Raw genomic sequence first — 16,593 nt, 5'->3', positions numbered from 1 at the left:
TCACGGCTAATCCTAAGTAAATCAGTCCTTTTATAATAAGAGTATATTATATATACAAGGGGGTCACACTCATTTTTAATTACATCGTGGACAATATAAATTCATTTTAAGTGGGCTGGACCAGTCAAACTTTCACCTAATAATCTATATTTACACACACAAGAAAAAGCTTTGAGCATAATAAAGCTACTACAGTTAGTCCCTGAGGTAAAAAAAAAAAAAAAAGTTAGTGCAATAGACTCACTTTTACACATTAAAAATAAGTGCTGCGTTTAGAAAATCGAAGAAATCCACCACTGCTCTGTGACCAATTTGCCCAAAGATGTAAACATTTAAAGAAAATGCACCATCAGCTAACTGAACTACCTGAACTTTGTCCTATAATTTAAAAGCTTGCATTTTCTGATTATTTGCAGAAATGTTCTGTTTTTGCAGTGCAAACACTGTACAAACTAAAATGATATAATAAAATGGGTGATAAAGTCGTGCACTAGGTGGCGCTGTCACCTCATAATGACATCCTCAAGGGTTTATGCAGTTTAATATTAAGAAATTGAGACATTTTTTACTGTGCATTGTTGAGCACTGTGACTTTGCTAATGAATAAAGTAGTTGTATCCACTGCATGTATAAAACTTTATGTGCAATGGATGGTTTTAATTGTGGGGTATTGGAGCTTATGTATAACTATAACTAATCAACTTTCATTTGATTAGCAATGTATCCATATTTTACATTATTGTGTCACACATAAAACAGTAGTACCAAAGGGACTGCTCAGGTTAAGAAAGGCTGAGAAAAAGAGGAAGACTATGGAGAAGATTCGTGGATGTAGTGATGGAGGAGATGAAGATGTCTGGTAAGACAGAGTATACCTGGAAAAAGGTGAGAGGGAGGCAGATCATCTTCTGTGGTGACCCCCCTTAAGGAAGCAAAAAGAAGGACAAGTTGAAGCACTAAACAAACAATCCAACATTTAGAAACAGGTAGCAGGGTATAAACACAAAATTTATTAAATCGCCGTTTAATTCTTTGATCTAAGCATTTCTGGACTATTTCACGTCCTTCGAGTTGTAAAATTTGCCACCTTGAGGAGCAGGAGAGATGATTCCTATTCACAGCCGTGCAGTTAAAATATTGTAGGCGTTAGTGTGAACCACAAGTTTCAGTCGAACTGGTTATGCATCAAAACCCCGTCACATTTGCATCATGCACCTCTGTCTGGAAAGCGGTGGAGCTGCAGTTCCCTCTGCTGCCAGCAGGGTTTGAGGTAGTGACGTCATTGGTGTCGTTTACACGGTAGCTTTAGCCCTGCTAGCGAGAAAAACGCCATCTTAAGTTGACGGGGGGTTTAAACGGAGTGAAAACAGGGAGACAGGCACTGAGGAGGTGAACCTGTTATTTTTTTATGATTAAAATTATCTGAGTCACCCGGACTAGTGTTAGTCATGGTTTGAGGGCCTGCATAAACGCAAAAGGAAAAAGGGCGAGAAAGTGAGGAAATCAGCAAGATACTAGCTACCCATTTAGCTACCTAGCGAACAGGCAAGGGGGAGGGCCGGGGTAGTTGAGGATTTTTTTTTTTTTTTCGGGTGAAGCTGAAGTTTTTGTTTATGTTATTCCACGCGGAGATGTCTTCTTCAAATGCAGGTAAGGTCAACTTTAAGCCACAGGGACGTTGTAGTCACACCCCACACTGCAGCTGTTAACCAGTTATGAGGGATTTCTTGAGCGGAGCTTTAAGCTAACACTTTCCCAATGATAGCGTGACAGCGTCGGCTAACTTAGCTCCGTAGCATGGCTAGACTTGTTATTGCACAAACATGCTAACTAGCGCACATTAACGGTTATTGTGGCTCTCCTTTCATATTTTGCACCACTAAAAGAGTTAGGCTGAAAAGCCAAATCTGAGTTGAGCAAACTGTCAAGTTGCAATAGGCTGACGCTGTTCAAATGTTTCGTTTTTAGACAATTCTGTGCACAAGATTGTATCTGTATGCTACGTGTAGCTTTGAGGTTAGCCCCGAATCGTAACGAACACGAACCAAGAGCAGATGAGGTTAATTTTCTATAATGTGGCCTTGAAATCAGACACATGTACGCTGATGTTATTTTGAGCTCCGATTACAGGCTCCTGGCGGTGGTTGAGTTTGTTTTTCAGTGCTTCAGGCATAATAGGAAATCACTTGTCATCTTGTTTATTGCGCCTCTGTGTTGCCCTGTGTTATTAATAGAGTTACAAGACCCAGATCTGGGTATGGGGGCCAGTGGGACCCAAACAAGTGGTGGGGCTGTTGTACCAAAAGGGAGCAACAAAAGACGAGCTGCGTAAGTGTGTGTGTGGGTGTGAGAGAGATACTGTTAATTTTTGTGCTGATGTATCCATATTGTGCTATGCACATTTGCTGACTGGCTGACTTTTGTTTCTGATCGTCGTGGTTGAAAATTCTGGTGGGAAAAAAATGTGTGAAACTGTGTCAGATTGTCTTGTTTCTCCTCTCTCACAGGCCAGACTTTGATGATGATGATGGAGACAAGATAAGCAGGTATGTTTGTGTGAGTTAAGCTGGGCATCGAGGGTTTAAACTGGCTGCATTATAGTAAAAATCAATCTGGTTCTCTTCTTTCTCTTCAGGTTTGATGATGACACAGGAGGCTCCAGCAATGATAAAGAGCGCTTTGCCAGGTAGGAGGATGAATTTAGAGGAATGGACATATAGCAAGGGAATATAGCAGAACATTAATATAGATGCAGGAGCAACCCCTATGCCTGTCTCCCCACTTCAGGTTTTTTTTTTTTTTTTTTTGAGGGGAGAGGTCATCTTGCACTTCTTTCGTTTCGGTAGTGACTTTGGGCCTGTTTTTTTTTTAGTGGGTTGGTTTCATTTCCAGGTTTTTGGAAGACGATCAGAGTTTTGCAGATAAGGAAAAACTAGCCAGGTATGGCCTGTACCACTGTGGAAAGCTCCCTCTCCTGCTTGTATTCATATTGATATTGAATGCAGTGATCAAATACTTTCCTATCCTGCTGGGATACCAGCGCATTATTGTTTCAACAGCACAAAATTACCCGTATATTTTGCTGCTTTGCATCTGTTTTGGTGCCTTCAGAATGTTTTGCTTATTTTCCCAAAGAGGCTGATTTCCCCTTTCAACCCACCACTATTTTATGTGTCACTAACTGCTACACTGTGCAAGTTAAGGATTTTTTTCACTCCAATAACCCCTTCCTCTTCAGCAACTATCCTTTCTGTCTGTTTTGTCCCCCTCTCCCTTCTCAGGTTAACTGAAGGGTCTTTCTCTTTCGGCACTTGCTCTCTTTTATCACACAAACTGGCCTTGAAAGACCAAACTCTTTTGCTTTCTCACGTTCATTTTTTAAATTTCTTTTTAGATCATTGACTTCACATTATTGTTTGATACGTTCATTACACGTCTCACCTTCTTGCACTCCCACTTCTTCTTCCTGATTGGCATCTTTACATTGCGACATAAACTCTAAACTATACTCGTTGTCCACCCGCCCATCTGTTTCCCCCATCTCGATCCCTCCTCTCCACCTCTGTCTCATTCATTTCCTCACTCCAGGGAGAACCACAGTGAGATTGAAAGGCGGAGGCGTAATAAGATGACTGCTTACATCACAGAATTATCTGACATGGTACCCACCTGCAGTGCACTAGCGCGGAAACCAGACAAACTAACCATCCTGCGAATGGCAGTTTCTCATATGAAGTCACTTAGAGGAAGCGGCAATACCAATGCAGATGGGTCGTACAAACCTTCATTTCTCACCGACCAGGTATGAGAAACGGAAGGAAGTTCAGATTTGAAATGCCTGCTAAAATTTAAAAAACCCTTACTATTCAGGGAAGGCAATACCTGTGACTATGTGACAGTATTACTTATGTAAGAGTTGTTAATATAAAGGTTTCACAGTCACAGTTAACCTCACACTGTGTAACACTGAAATCAATAGAAGTAAAGGATACTGAAAGTAACACCTTTTTAAACATGCTTGTTTTCTCACGTTGTGGCTGTTGGTTAGCTTTTACTTTCAGTAACTTTCCTTATTAGGTAGTCGGTAAAGTTTAAATTAGTAATGTCAAAGGTTATGTTCATTTTTATTTTAACCATCGTTCATTTAGACACTTGTTTAATTTGTTAATTGTTCAAAAACCCAACTATTAATATGCCTTGTGTTCAAGTGAGCCGTGTACACTTGTATATTATGCAGAACTTGTGTGTGTTGTGTATGTATCTGTTACATTGTAAAGCTTAGTTGCATGCTGCATCAGCTTCCACACTGCTGTCAGTGGTAGAATCGGATTTGATTGGCTGTCGGTTGAAAAGTAAAACTTTTGTCACCTCTGCGCTGCAAGCAAACCAACAGACTCACAATACTGTTTTGCAGTGCATTATGTCATCTCATCAAAGGTGAATTAGAAATATGAAAGTTCACATCTGAAATGCATGCAAGTGATGAAACTAGGGATGTGCACAATTAGATGACTAGATGTTTAAATATTGCTGATATCATTATAGTTGAAGAAATGATTTCAAGAGTTGTGTGGTGTTTTATTTAAGTTTTCTGAATTTGGTGGGCTTACCAACCCGGAGAGTGGGACTAGAAATCTGACCCTGAACCACTGAAAAAGCATGGCATTAATACTGATATGCAAGGGGATAGGAAGACACAACAATCAGTGGGGTTTAAGATTTACATGTAAAGGTTAAACAGAGACAGAAACATCAAAGGTTTGGAATACAACAATGGGGTGACAAGATGAAAGACTAAGATATATATACGTGAAACAAATGGCTGATATTATCTGAGGGACAAACGCTCCAGGGGTTAGGCAGCTGTGTTCTGGTTGCAGGGCTCATATCCAGCAGCAGTAATTTTTCACCTGAATGTGACACAAGTCAAGATTTTTCAGTATTTTTCAAGCAACAAAAAGTAAAACAGAAGTGCAAGCCAATCATGGTTTGATAGTTTCTGATGGCTTTAAAATGCGTATATAGTGGTAGTATGAACATTGTTTAACCTCATCCACTAGATTTCTGCTCAACAGTTTCTCTTGCCTTATGTTTTCTTACTTTTAAACTTATTGGCTGTAAATGCGTAAATGAAACCATCAGATTTCTACTCTACCAAGCCAATAGCCAGGTAGCCAATGTTTCTATATACTCTTCCCATAGAAATGTTTACACTTCTAACACTTTTCTGCATTTTTACAAATACTTTAGATTGATACCTCCACAACTGATCTTTGACCTTCACTGCTCACTGTCTGTCTGTAGGAGCTTAAGCATCTTATTCTGGAGGCTGCTGATGGCTTCCTGTTTGTGGTGTCATGCGAGACAGGGCGCATTGTTTATGTCTCTGACTCCCTGACCCCGGTCCTCAACCAGTCACAGTCTGACTGGCTCGGATCCTCCCTGTATGATCAGCTCCACCCAGACGACAAAGACAAGCTTCAGGAGCAGCTCTCCACTGCAGAGAATAACAACACAGGTATAAACACATTCTAGGAGCAGTTTCACAGTCATGAGGGAACATGTGTGTTTCATTTTGTGAGCACAGTTCAGTGTTGTCTTTGTCCTCAAAAGGGAGGATGTTGGACTTAAAGACAGGAACAGTGAAGAAGGAAAGTCAGCAGTCATCAGCGAGGATGAGTATGGGAGCTCGTCGATCATTCATCTGCAGAATGAGGTGATTAACAGTTAATAATATAGTTTATGATTGTATTGAAATGTGTAGCAGAATGCACAGTTTCATGTGGTGTGTTGGACTGTTTGTGTTTGCAGGTGTGGCGCGTGTCCAGTGGAACCAATGTCAATGAACAGACTGCAGTTTCTTAGGAACAGAAACAGGTGACCAAAAACAAAAAGATCTTCTTTTACAATCTTATTGAACTTACTGTGCAGAGAACAAGCATACCTAACATATACCAGCTGTAAATTCATATTTTCATTGTCTTTACTTCTTCAACTTAAGAAATGGTTTGGGTGCAGCCAAGGAAGGGGAACCACAGTATGTAGTGGTGCACTGCACAGGATACATCAAGTCCTGGCCCCCTGCAGGTAAAACTAGTCCTTCTCAGTCTTTAGATACATGAGCATCTGTTATATTTGCTTACTTATATGCAGAAGACCTCTTTACAATGCTTAAAAGCACAGAGCTAGATTGAAAAAAAAAACTTTAATCCTTTATATTTTGTCTTTTGTCTTTCAGGAGTATCATTAACAGATGATGAAGCAGACAATACTCAGGGGAGTCGCTACTGTCTAGTTGCTATTGGGAGATTGCAGGTACAGTGGATGTCTTGTGGTCCCATGTCTTTTGCTGTGAGGTCAAGTAAACGGGCAAATGTTTCGTTGATATCAAAGTGCAGTAACCTTTGATCCTCAAATCATCAGAACATAAATAAAATTAACTGTGCGAGTGGTGGAAGATAGATTTATGAGGTGGAAAAAGCTGCATTTTATTTTTTTATTAGTGTGTTATCTGAAGGTGATTTTGCACTAGTTAGTTGAAGTCATTGTGAAACACTGATATAATTAAGAACTTCTGCGTTTTGTTCTGTTCTTGCTAGAACAAAAACTGATCTGAAACTGAAAATGTAAAAAATCTAATCTTACTCATGCTCATTGCAACTTTGACATTATCTAAGTTTTTGTGTCTGGGTTTTTATTGCCTTTTATTTTTGACTCTTCTGCAGGTTACTTGTTGTCCTGGTGACACAGATGTGAACAGTATCAGTGTTCCTGTGGAGTTCATCTCCCGACACAACATTCAGGGCATGTTCACTTTTGTAGATCATCGCTGCTTGCCCGCTATCGGATATCAACCCCAGGTGAACATAGCTGGCTAAAGTGCCAGGGTTGCATTGCATTTCCTCTGAAAGTCTTTATCAGAAGTTAGTTTTCATGTCCTGTAGAGTAACCACATTTTCTTTTGTTGCAGGATTTATTGGGGAAGAGTATCCTAGACTTCGCCCACCCTGAAGACCAGGGCTTACTAAGAGACAGCTTTCAACAGGTGAATTAAAAACTCTATTAATATATTTGTGGTTGCATTGATCCACCATTTTCCAATTCAAATATGAAACACACTTTGCCTTTGGGTGTCTGCTCATACAGAATACCAGCTCAATGGGGTATCACTGTTAGATTTATAAACTGTACTCCTGACTTTGAGAAGGAGATTGGGAATCATATTATGTTAGATGGGTGAAAAAGGGTGTTACACCAAGAACCTGGCTGTAATTGCTTTGTCACTAGCAGATTGTCGTGGTTGCCCCTAGTTTGCATGGAGGACAGTTTTGCCACCACAGTGTTTGCAAACATCTTGGTGTTTTCCATGCACACCACTATTAGTCTAGCTATTGCAGCCTGCTAGTGACCAAAATAATTGCAAGGAGGTTGTCCGTGCAATGATGTATACCTCTTTACAACCAATTTCACTCAAGCTGTAACAAGCAATCACTTGTCAACCAGTCAAGGAATACATATTTTTTTTCCCTTCAGCTACCAGTGGCTGCTACGTGGTTGCCATCTTCAGTGCAGTGTCAGTCATTCATTTGCTGAATTCTGTTGTCACTGCTTGTTTTTTCCCTTTCCCTACTTTCACCTGCTCTCTCCCTCTCTCTCTCGCACACACACACACACACACGCACACACACACTTCACGTTTGGCTTGCCATTAAAAGTGTCGTAATTTCAATGGATCTGATGACAGCTCCTTAGCGAGAAAGAAAAAGAGCTGCAGTCTGAGGCTTTCAGCTGTGTTTAGTCACGCTAATACAGTTTGTAGTTAAGTAAAAAAAACAAAACTTTTTTAACCACATAAAGAAAAGCTGCACCTGGACTTTCATCATGGAAGTGGACATGATGAATGTCTACATGAGGCTGAGGAATAGCTTAACAATAATTCTTTGTAATGCCAAATGGTTTGATAATGTTGTTTATTTTCAGATTTGTGGTGTGAATAAATGGCTGCGGTTCTGTTGCATACTGGTTTAGATATTTGCTTGGCAAGCAAAAGGTTGCTGGTTTAATTCCAGCTGGAGACACAGATACCTTTGGGTTTACATCAGGAAAGCAATCCGGCGTAAAACTGTACAAATCAAAAGTCACTAATGAGGCTAATAAAAGTATCTTATAGTATAAATGAACTGCTATCAGCATGATCTTGAGCAACAGAAAACTTCATAGAACTTTTAGCCCTGTCCAAAACCACTTGGATGTTAACTTTAAATAGTTGGATCCTTGTTTTCTTTTGTTGTATATGAGAAACACAGGTTATTTAACCTGGATGATGTTTGAGAGAGATTTCTCTTGAAAGTTTATTTGCATTTTGGTAATTTATTTCCTTAACTACATAAATTTTAATTTACATGTCTGTGTGTGGATGACAGAGGCTCAAAATGGGGGAAAGCATTGCTGCAAGAGCAATGTAGCAAAAATGGAAGATAAGATCTCAGAACATTCAAAGTTAATGGTGCAAAGTCAGACTAAAACTGAAACTGACCATACAAGTATAAACTGTCCATTTTCCACTGAAGAGCACTTGTCTGATTGTATTTGCTGCAAGAGAAAATGTTCTTTCTGCAACACCAGATTCAGCAGTAGACACTGTTGTCCCATTACCTTTGTAACCCGATATCTTCCAGTCACTCAGTTTCTGTGTGTGCATGCAATCCTCCGCTCATTGCTTATGAAAACACCACAGTATGAATGTTTGGCTTGTTGGATGTGTGTGTCCACAGGTGATTAAGCTGAAGGGTCAGGTTCTGTCAGTGATGTTTCGATTTCGCACCAAGTCGAGAGAATTTATCTGGATGCGAACCAGCTCCTTCACTTTCCAGAACCCGTTCTCGGAGGAGATCGAGTACATCATCTGCACCAATGTCAATGTCAAGTGAGTCAAGCAGACATGATTACACAATCAGATCCAGCAAAGAACGAAAGCATTGATGTTTTTCACCGTGTCTGTGAGACATTCCTCTGTGTGAATGCTTACAGTTCCTCTTACATCCACAACTACCACAGCCGCTTTTAATAAACCACAGACTCATCACTCTCTCCCAATACTTCTCCTCTGCACCCACCAATGATTGTGGGGCAGTAGAAACTCAGCTCAGGACCCCCTCACTCCCATCTCCTCCCCTGGGGCTTCAATGCCCCCTTCCCTGGGTCAGAGCAGCCCAAGTGGTCCTCCTGTAGTGCTCAGTCCGGGCCAGATGGCCACCAGGTGAGACCAGACCTGACCTCCCTATCCTCTCCCTGCTTGGGAGAACAGGGGCTGCTTCTTCATGGGAGACTTCTGCTGTTTCTAGCAAACTATAGTTCTTCTGTTTTTGTTTTTTTTGTGTTTTTCCCACTCTGGGTGATTCTTCCTTTCTTCATTTCTGTAGTAATGGAATAGAAGTGGTAAAATGGAGCATGTCTTATTTTATTATTCTGAGTATTAAATATACTTTAAAGAGGTGAGCTTTTGGCATAGGTGGTGTGGCATGTTAGCTGTATGTACTCTCACATTCTTCTCCTGACACCTTTTGTGTTCCCACGGTGGACGGTGGTTGACAGTGGTGGGCTGAGTGCTAGTTTGTCAGCAGGTGTTTGGGATTTCTAATGCAACAGTTAAGAGCATGGGTTTGTGGAAGTTATGGTATATTAGGCCAACTTCAAATAACAAACCCTCTCTTCTACTTTTTCAGACAGCTACAACAACAGCAGGCTGACCTGGAAGGACGAGATGGTCCATATGAACCAGGATCAATGACCCACCCACAGGTCAGGGAACACGACTGTACCACTTGACTGAAGCATACACATTTCCTGTTTCTTTTGAGTTTCTTTTTATAGAAACAGTGGCAGGATGTAGATTGTTTGCTTTCCAGGAAAGCACATCCGGATGTTGGTAGAATCATCACAACTTCCTTACAACTGCCTGCTATTCTTGCTTGAGTCAACTGCAGTGCTTTCTGCTGTAGCACTTAGTCATTTTCAGCAGAAATTTTTTTTTAATCATGACTCATGTGAATTGTGCAGATATGTTACAGAGAAAATATTGAGGGCAGTGGGAGAATATCAACTTCTCAAATGAAATGGTGTAGGTCTGAGCACAGTTTTGTGCTGCATTCTTTGTTGTTGTTGTTTTTTGAGAAGCTACAAGGATGTTTGTTTGCATTTATCTTGAGCTTTAACCTCCTAGTTGCAAAAAGACAGCAGTGAGCAGGACAGTGCCATAGATAGTCCAGCAAAACATAGCTGGACAAGTTGATTGGTGAAAACCGCATCAACAATTTCACCTGTGAAACTATATGTGGAACGTGACATTAAAGTAAAAGTCAAATTCCTTCATCTAACCAACGGTGTGATAAGAAAATGTTTTGCAGCTGCTTCCATCCACTGCCATCTGGTTTTCAAAACAAGAGCACAACTGACTCAATAATAAGCAAACGTCAAAGCTGTCTGTAGGCAGATCACCTGCTATATCTGTAAATTTGGAAGGTTTTCTTGTAAAGTTTGCCATTCTAGCTGTGATACCTGCAGCATGTAGGAGTGAGTTTGAAGAGAGGCACAGCATTTAGTCTGCTACATCTAATATATTTTTCCGATAAAGAAAATATTTATTTATCCCATATTTACGATTAGTCTTTTAAGTGTTTATATTTGCTTGTGCTGTTCTTGGACTTACGACAGCCATCATCAGCTAGCCACCTATATAAGCAGCACATCAGCATGTGGTGATGGGCGTGTAGTTTCTATATGTCTCAGTAAGTTTGTGCGTATTTTCAGTGTCTGACAAGTGGAAATAATTGATCACAGAAACCATTAAGAATTGCATTGATAGTAAACCTCGGGACATTCTTATTAGATGGGCTACATCATAAAACACCAGTGGCAGAAATCACCCAAAAAGCGCTGGATTTTCTGTATACGCCAAACAAAAGCTTTGCACTTTTTCTTTTTTTTTCTAAGCCATTTCTAAACCAGGGAGTGTTGTCTAATTGACATGTGAGATATGAGGAAGTTTGCTGCTCTTTACAGTGCAGTTTCCTTATTTTTTCATTAGCAATTCATACCTCTGTTTATACATTAGATCAGTTTTCATTCAAACTCACAACTAAAAGGAATTAATTTAGTTATCATGTAACCTCTTAATCTTTGGTTATGAAAATGGCAATAGGTAAAACATAACACAATTTATGAATCAGAAATAAGGTGAACTACAAGCAAGATAGCCAATGGTGGTAAAGTAAAGCAACTATTAGCAATAAACTGGATTCCAACTCTGGGTCCCTCATAACTTTTAGGTTTTTCAGTCAATTTAGTGCCAAAGCTGTGAAAGCTAAACTGACTGCAGGATAGAAAAATGGCGCAGCAGATGCACAATTGCAATTAGAAGTAAAGTATCCACAGGGAGCAGCGAGAACATGTCAATATTTGCTTATTCTTAGATCTGACCAAATGGTGGAAGCAGTGGCGTCAGTTAAACTGTAACTGCCATGGAAAGCTGCCAGTAGCGGTTACTAGGGCAACAGAGTATTCACAACCGACAGTGGTACACACAAATGTTTATTAGATGGTCCACGTTCACAAGCAGCTGTTTTTGTGTTGGCAGCAGCAGTTTTTACATCACCCTCAGTGTGCAGTTTTACAGACTTGTAGACTTGCAGCACGGGCCAGTCGTTCACCTCACTTACTGAACATGTGTAGATTAACAACATATGAACATATAAAAGAAAAACAGTTCAGTCATAACATTTTAGTTGGTTTTACTGATACCGTTTGTATTGTGTGGGACATTTTTGCTAGTTTTAATGTCCTTAATGTTTTTTGTTGTCCTCATGCTACTGTGAACAGAGGCTGGTCTGTTACAAACCAGACCTTTAACTTGCCCAGCACTGCAGGCATCAGTTATTTTCATTATTGATCACCAGAATGTTTACAGTTTATGTTTTGAGCCTGCTCTTCTTTAGTGTAACTCTAGACTCACGCCTTTTTTTCTTTTTTTTGGGTTGGCTTCAGATGCAGCCAGTCACTGCAGCAGGGCCGGACCACAGCAAGAGCATTGAGAAACCAGAACTCTACCCTTCGCTTTTCCAAGGGCAAGATCAGACCAAAGGCCTTCCTTCCTCCACCCCTACTCCATCCACCCAGATCTACGCCCCAAACAACAACTTTGCTGCTGGTCGTTCCAGCGATGCATACAGGTAGCAAGTGTTCTGTGTCCGTATGTGTACCTTAGTCATTGTGAGGGCTGCTCAGTGTTTGTGTGCTGTTGCTTGTGAATATATTTACTCTTAGACATTTAATTTCAGTTACTTAGAAGTGCATAGCTATTTCCCCCATAAACAAGCACTTTTGTAGCTTCGTTTAGTTGATATAGGACTAAATTAGGTTTTATTATCACCTTGGGATGATGTAAAGTTAATGCTGTGAACCTTACTGTAGTAAAAATTTAGAAATGTTTATTATCTACCAACTGGAGGCAAGGAGAAAAACTCCCAGTTACTAAGTTGTAAATCTTCCACTGTGTCTGGAAATCGGGTAATAAAAGCTTTAAGTTGATGCAGAAGATGCCTGGCAAAGATTATAGGTCCCTTCAAAATCTGCTCTTCAAAGCACAGACTGAAGTAGCTATACTCCCTGTTCTCCTGACTTTAAAATTTGCTATACTTTTTTGTTGTTGTTGTTGTTGTTGTTGTAAATGTTTGTCATGTCTTATTTAGTAGATTTCCAATCACATTGAATCAATCATAACATAAAAGATAACTTGTATATCATGTCCTAACAAAGTACTGTGTGTGGCCTTAGAAGCGGGTCAGCACGAATACAGCACCTGCAACAGCAAGACCGAACTGAACTACAATCAGAAAGTCAGATGATGGAATACCATTAAAAGCTTTTCTAACATTTTTAGTTTCATCCCATCATCAAATTAGCAAAATTACCTTTAGTGCAACTCCGTTATCACTCATTGTATTCCCGAGAGTTGGGAGTGTCATAAACAGTAAAAGGAATGCTTATGACCGGCAGTAGATGCAAGAAGATGTCACTAATGCGTCTTTTCCCTTTGCACCTACTCGACTCTTCTCTTCTCCGTTTTAGTCGTTTTCCAATACAGTTGAGTACCACATTACAATTGTGGTTGTTATAGCAAGGGAACCTGAAAGTCCTGTCATGTCATTCATATGAGACGCAACACAACAATGGACGGCATGGAGGCAATGGTATAAATGCTGCTCGGTCTGTGGCTTTTTGTCAGTCTCCGGGTAAAAGAAGAGAGCCAAAAAGCATGTGTGGCCATGTCCCTCGCTGCTGGTTGTTTTGTTTTTTGTTTTTTTAAATGCCCAGTTTTATTCTTGTTCCACTCTCATGCCCCATCCAATGGCATCATACCTGGTACCGGATACTACCCCCTAATGGAAAAAAAAATCCTAAAAATCAATTGGAATTATATCGAGCCAAGCAGGTGCTAGTGGAAAAGAGCCTTAACAGCAACCTCTGTGGTTAGCACGCCTTCTTATAATGTTTGCCACTAACCTTTGCAGACTCTCAGCAAATACGTTTTCTTTCCCTTTTAGAAGCTTTTAAAAAAATTGTTTGCCAAATCCAACACTGGCAAAAAGTGGAAATGAAGCAGTGAAATGTTGACATGCAGTGATGTTGTCAGGAATTATTGTCCATCAAATGTATTTCCATCACAATATTGGCGAGACAATGCCACCAAAACACTTACACATCTGAAACCTGTCTCCACAGAGATTATGACAGAATGTTGGGCTCTGATCTGATTTTATCCCTATGCATGTTGTCACTTTTCTCCATAGACCAGTCAATATGAATCCACAGATACCGCAGCCCACCCACTCAGCCTCAGCAGGACAGATCTTGGCTCAGATTTCTCGTCAGAACGTAGCCCCACAGCAAGTTAACCAATCCAGTACGACAAGCCCCCTCCATGGAGGCCCAACAGGCGGGTGGCCTGGGGCTGGACCTGCAGCCAGACCGCAATTTAATAACCAGGTAAACTAGTATAACCAAATTGTGTGATTGTGTTTGATGGCATTTTTAGTCATTTTATATTCACAAAAAAAGACACTATAAGGAATATGTTTACATGCCTGCTTGGTTATTGATCACATCATACTACCTAAGGGCTAGTAAATTAAGAAATCTCTGTTACTTTTCTACCCAGCAGGTGGCTCCCCAGGCGGCAAAGACCATGTCGCCACAATTTACTCCCATGGGAGGGTTTGTAGGCGGCCCTACCAACACTTTTGGCCAGATGCCAACAGGTGCTGCTCCCATGCCTACAGGTGCTGCTCCCACCGCCACCAGCGGCACAAACTACTCGCAAATGAATGCTCGTGCAAGCCTCAACAACAACGGTTTTGGTAGGTTGTGTGTATATTGTGTGTGGGGTTTTTTCTTCTTCTTTTTTTCGTCTTCTTCTTTGTCTTTAGTTGTACTGGTCTGTAGTCTCAATCTCTTCTGCACTCCTGTCCCAGATGGCTCTCAGTCTGGGGCACAGTTCCCTCCTCGAGCAGCAGAGGCAGTGTGGCCCCAGTGGCAAGGCCAGCAGCATTCACAGAGTAATTCAGAGCAGGGCAACCAGCAAGACCTCTTTCCTGTGAGTGACACAAGCTCATTCAGTTTTAGATGTTGTTTTACTTTTCTATTCTATGTCACATTAAATAAATCTGTTTCTTTTATTTGACTCAGGATGTGTTGTCTATGTTGGACCAGCCTGCCAACTTCAGCAACGAGGACTTTGAGATTCCTATGTACACGCCATTTAACGAGTGACCTGGAAATACTTCTGTCGTCTTGCCTAAATCACGGTTTCTTATATTTAGCTCTTCTCCTCGTCTGTTCTTTCTGCTCTTCCCCTTCTTTGCATGGCTTCAACTGCACAGCTACAAGACAGTTAAGGATGGAGGGATAAAGTTGAATGCAGGGGAATGGGAGAAAAATCAAGAATTTGCTACTGACTAAAAGATTATTTTAACAATATACCGCCATTGTAAGAGAATTTTCTAGCTAGCACTGCCCAAAGCTCAACAACCCATGTTGTAGATATGTGATATACAGTATATATGTTCATATATATATATATATAAAATATATATATAAATATAAAAACGCACAATCCCACAACCACACTTGAATAGACTGCACAAAACACCCTCCTAACTCTGGTAAATGGAAATGAAAACGGAAGTAAGCACACACTTGCACACAAAGGCCTTTTATTCTAATATATTCATGTTTTTCTCAGGCATTTTTTAAGAGTGTGTTTTGCTGTTTTAGCCTTTGGCATGTAGACTAATCACTCCAGTCACTGATTTAAACTCTTGGGAAATTGCAGGGATATACAGCTTTGGTGATTTTATTAATTTTTTTTCCCTTTTTTTTTTCTCCTTTCTTTCTCAATTCTCAGCTGTTGCACGCTAACCACACTCTGTTTCCTATCCACAGCATGTCTCTGCATGACTGAACTGTCCATAGCACAGATTTTTATCAAGTAGTTTTCCATGTACAAAGGTGGCCTCCCCTGTGAATTCATTTGTTTTCCCCCTTTTTGTGAAACATGCAAGCATTTTTTTTTGTGATGTACTTCAACACACCTTAAAATGACTTATATACATTTTCTTTTCCTATAAGGTGTCCATTTGAAATGTAAACAATCTATTTTTTGTTGCATACATAGACATAAATACAATATACATGTGTTAATGTTTGTAAAATGGATGCATACAGTATCATAATCAACTCAAGCTTATTGGGTTTCTGCCTTGCTTAATTTGCTTCTTTCTGCTACCCTGATTACCCTTTAATTACAGGCTTTTGTACGTATTTTATAAGAGAAATATTAAATAAAAAAATCACACAGCAATAATTAACAAGCAGGAATTGTGTAATTTTCAAGCCATTCTTTATCATTGTTATAAATGTTTCCTCTAAATGTTTTGAAATGGAGACGTGTGACTTTTTTTTTATTTTTATTGAATGAAAGTATTATATTGTTTGAACTCTTGATCTATCCATTAACCGTTCTCTGACTGGTATTTTACTAATGGTTTAATCAGGGTATTCAGGATTAAAATGGAATCAACAGAGACAAAACTGGTATGATATTCAGTGAGAATGTCCATGTATGTGTATTTTTTTAACAGTGTTTTGTCCTGTCCTGTTGTTTGTTAGACTTGGACTGAGTCTGTTTTTTGGCGATTTTGCATTCTAGCAGAATGTCTCACAATGAACGGCTGTGCTTCTAAGATGATTTAAGTTTTAAGATGTGGAGTTTAAAGTTGACCCCTGATGTTATCTTCTCTTTTCTGTGTGTAGCATACACACATTCATGATAACAGATTATGTCAATGTATGTAAACTCATGTAGATAACGCCCAGGCTTCATCTTCCAGAGGATGCTATGCTGTTGGTGACTGTGTTGTCTTCGTTATTGATGAAAATCTCATTGGTTACTCTGTATCCAGTTTTGTTTCTTTCTTTTTCTTCCCTCACTCATAGAAACACACATATATAAATATACTGTAGAGGTATATGAAATTT

The 16,593-nt window shown here is 39.9% G+C and overlaps 1 protein-coding gene across 7 annotated transcripts; it reads left to right on the top strand.

Moving 5' to 3' along the window:
- The first annotated feature begins 1,293 nt into the window (after positions 1 to 1,293).
- On the top strand, positions 1,294 to 14,959 carry arnt (aryl hydrocarbon receptor nuclear translocator). Of its 7 annotated transcripts, none has more exons than XM_086311665.1 (21): positions 1,294 to 1,650; positions 2,235 to 2,328; positions 2,508 to 2,546; positions 2,636 to 2,686; positions 2,893 to 2,940; positions 3,589 to 3,802; positions 5,305 to 5,518; positions 5,614 to 5,716; positions 5,812 to 5,877; positions 6,002 to 6,087; positions 6,239 to 6,315; positions 6,726 to 6,860; positions 6,971 to 7,045; positions 8,775 to 8,926; positions 9,137 to 9,259; positions 9,726 to 9,801; positions 12,043 to 12,227; positions 13,848 to 14,043; positions 14,216 to 14,414; positions 14,529 to 14,650; positions 14,743 to 14,959. In XM_086311665.1, the coding sequence occupies exons 1-21, from the start codon at positions 1,614 to 1,616 to the stop codon at positions 14,824 to 14,826; spliced, it is 2,376 nt and encodes a 791-aa protein (XP_086167791.1). In that variant the 5' UTR covers positions 1,294 to 1,613; the 3' UTR covers positions 14,827 to 14,959. The 7 variants fall into 7 exon arrangements, with proteins under 7 accessions (XP_086167791.1, XP_086167792.1, XP_086167790.1 ...); XM_086311666.1 differs by having other exon boundaries at positions 9,134 to 9,259; positions 14,219 to 14,414; XM_086311664.1 differs by having other exon boundaries at positions 9,134 to 9,259.
- Positions 14,960 to 16,593: the final 1,634 nt, after the last annotated feature.

Source organism: Aulonocara sp. 'chitande type north' Nkhata Bay, linkage group LG11, assembly GCF_057382095.1.
Source record: "Aulonocara sp. 'chitande type north' Nkhata Bay isolate Kocher_YH1m ecotype deep benthic linkage group LG11, A_spYH_male_GT1.1, whole genome shotgun sequence".
Lineage (NCBI taxonomy): Eukaryota > Metazoa > Chordata > Actinopteri > Cichliformes > Cichlidae > Aulonocara > Aulonocara sp. 'chitande type north' Nkhata Bay.
Note: the sequence above shows the minus strand (reverse complement) of the source record. Positions and strands in the feature narration are given on the sequence as shown.

Coding starts and splice junctions, on each gene's coding strand:
- arnt (XM_086311664.1), top strand. CDS start 1,614: ATGTTATTCCACGCGGAGATGTCTTCTTCAAATGCAG. Junction 2,547..2,635: donor GATGGAGACAAGATAAGCAG/GTATGTTTGTGT, acceptor CTTTCTCTTCAG/GTTTGATGATGACACAGGAG. Junction 9,260..9,725: donor CCGGGCCAGATGGCCACCAG/GTGAGACCAGAC, acceptor CTACTTTTTCAG/ACAGCTACAACAACAGCAGG.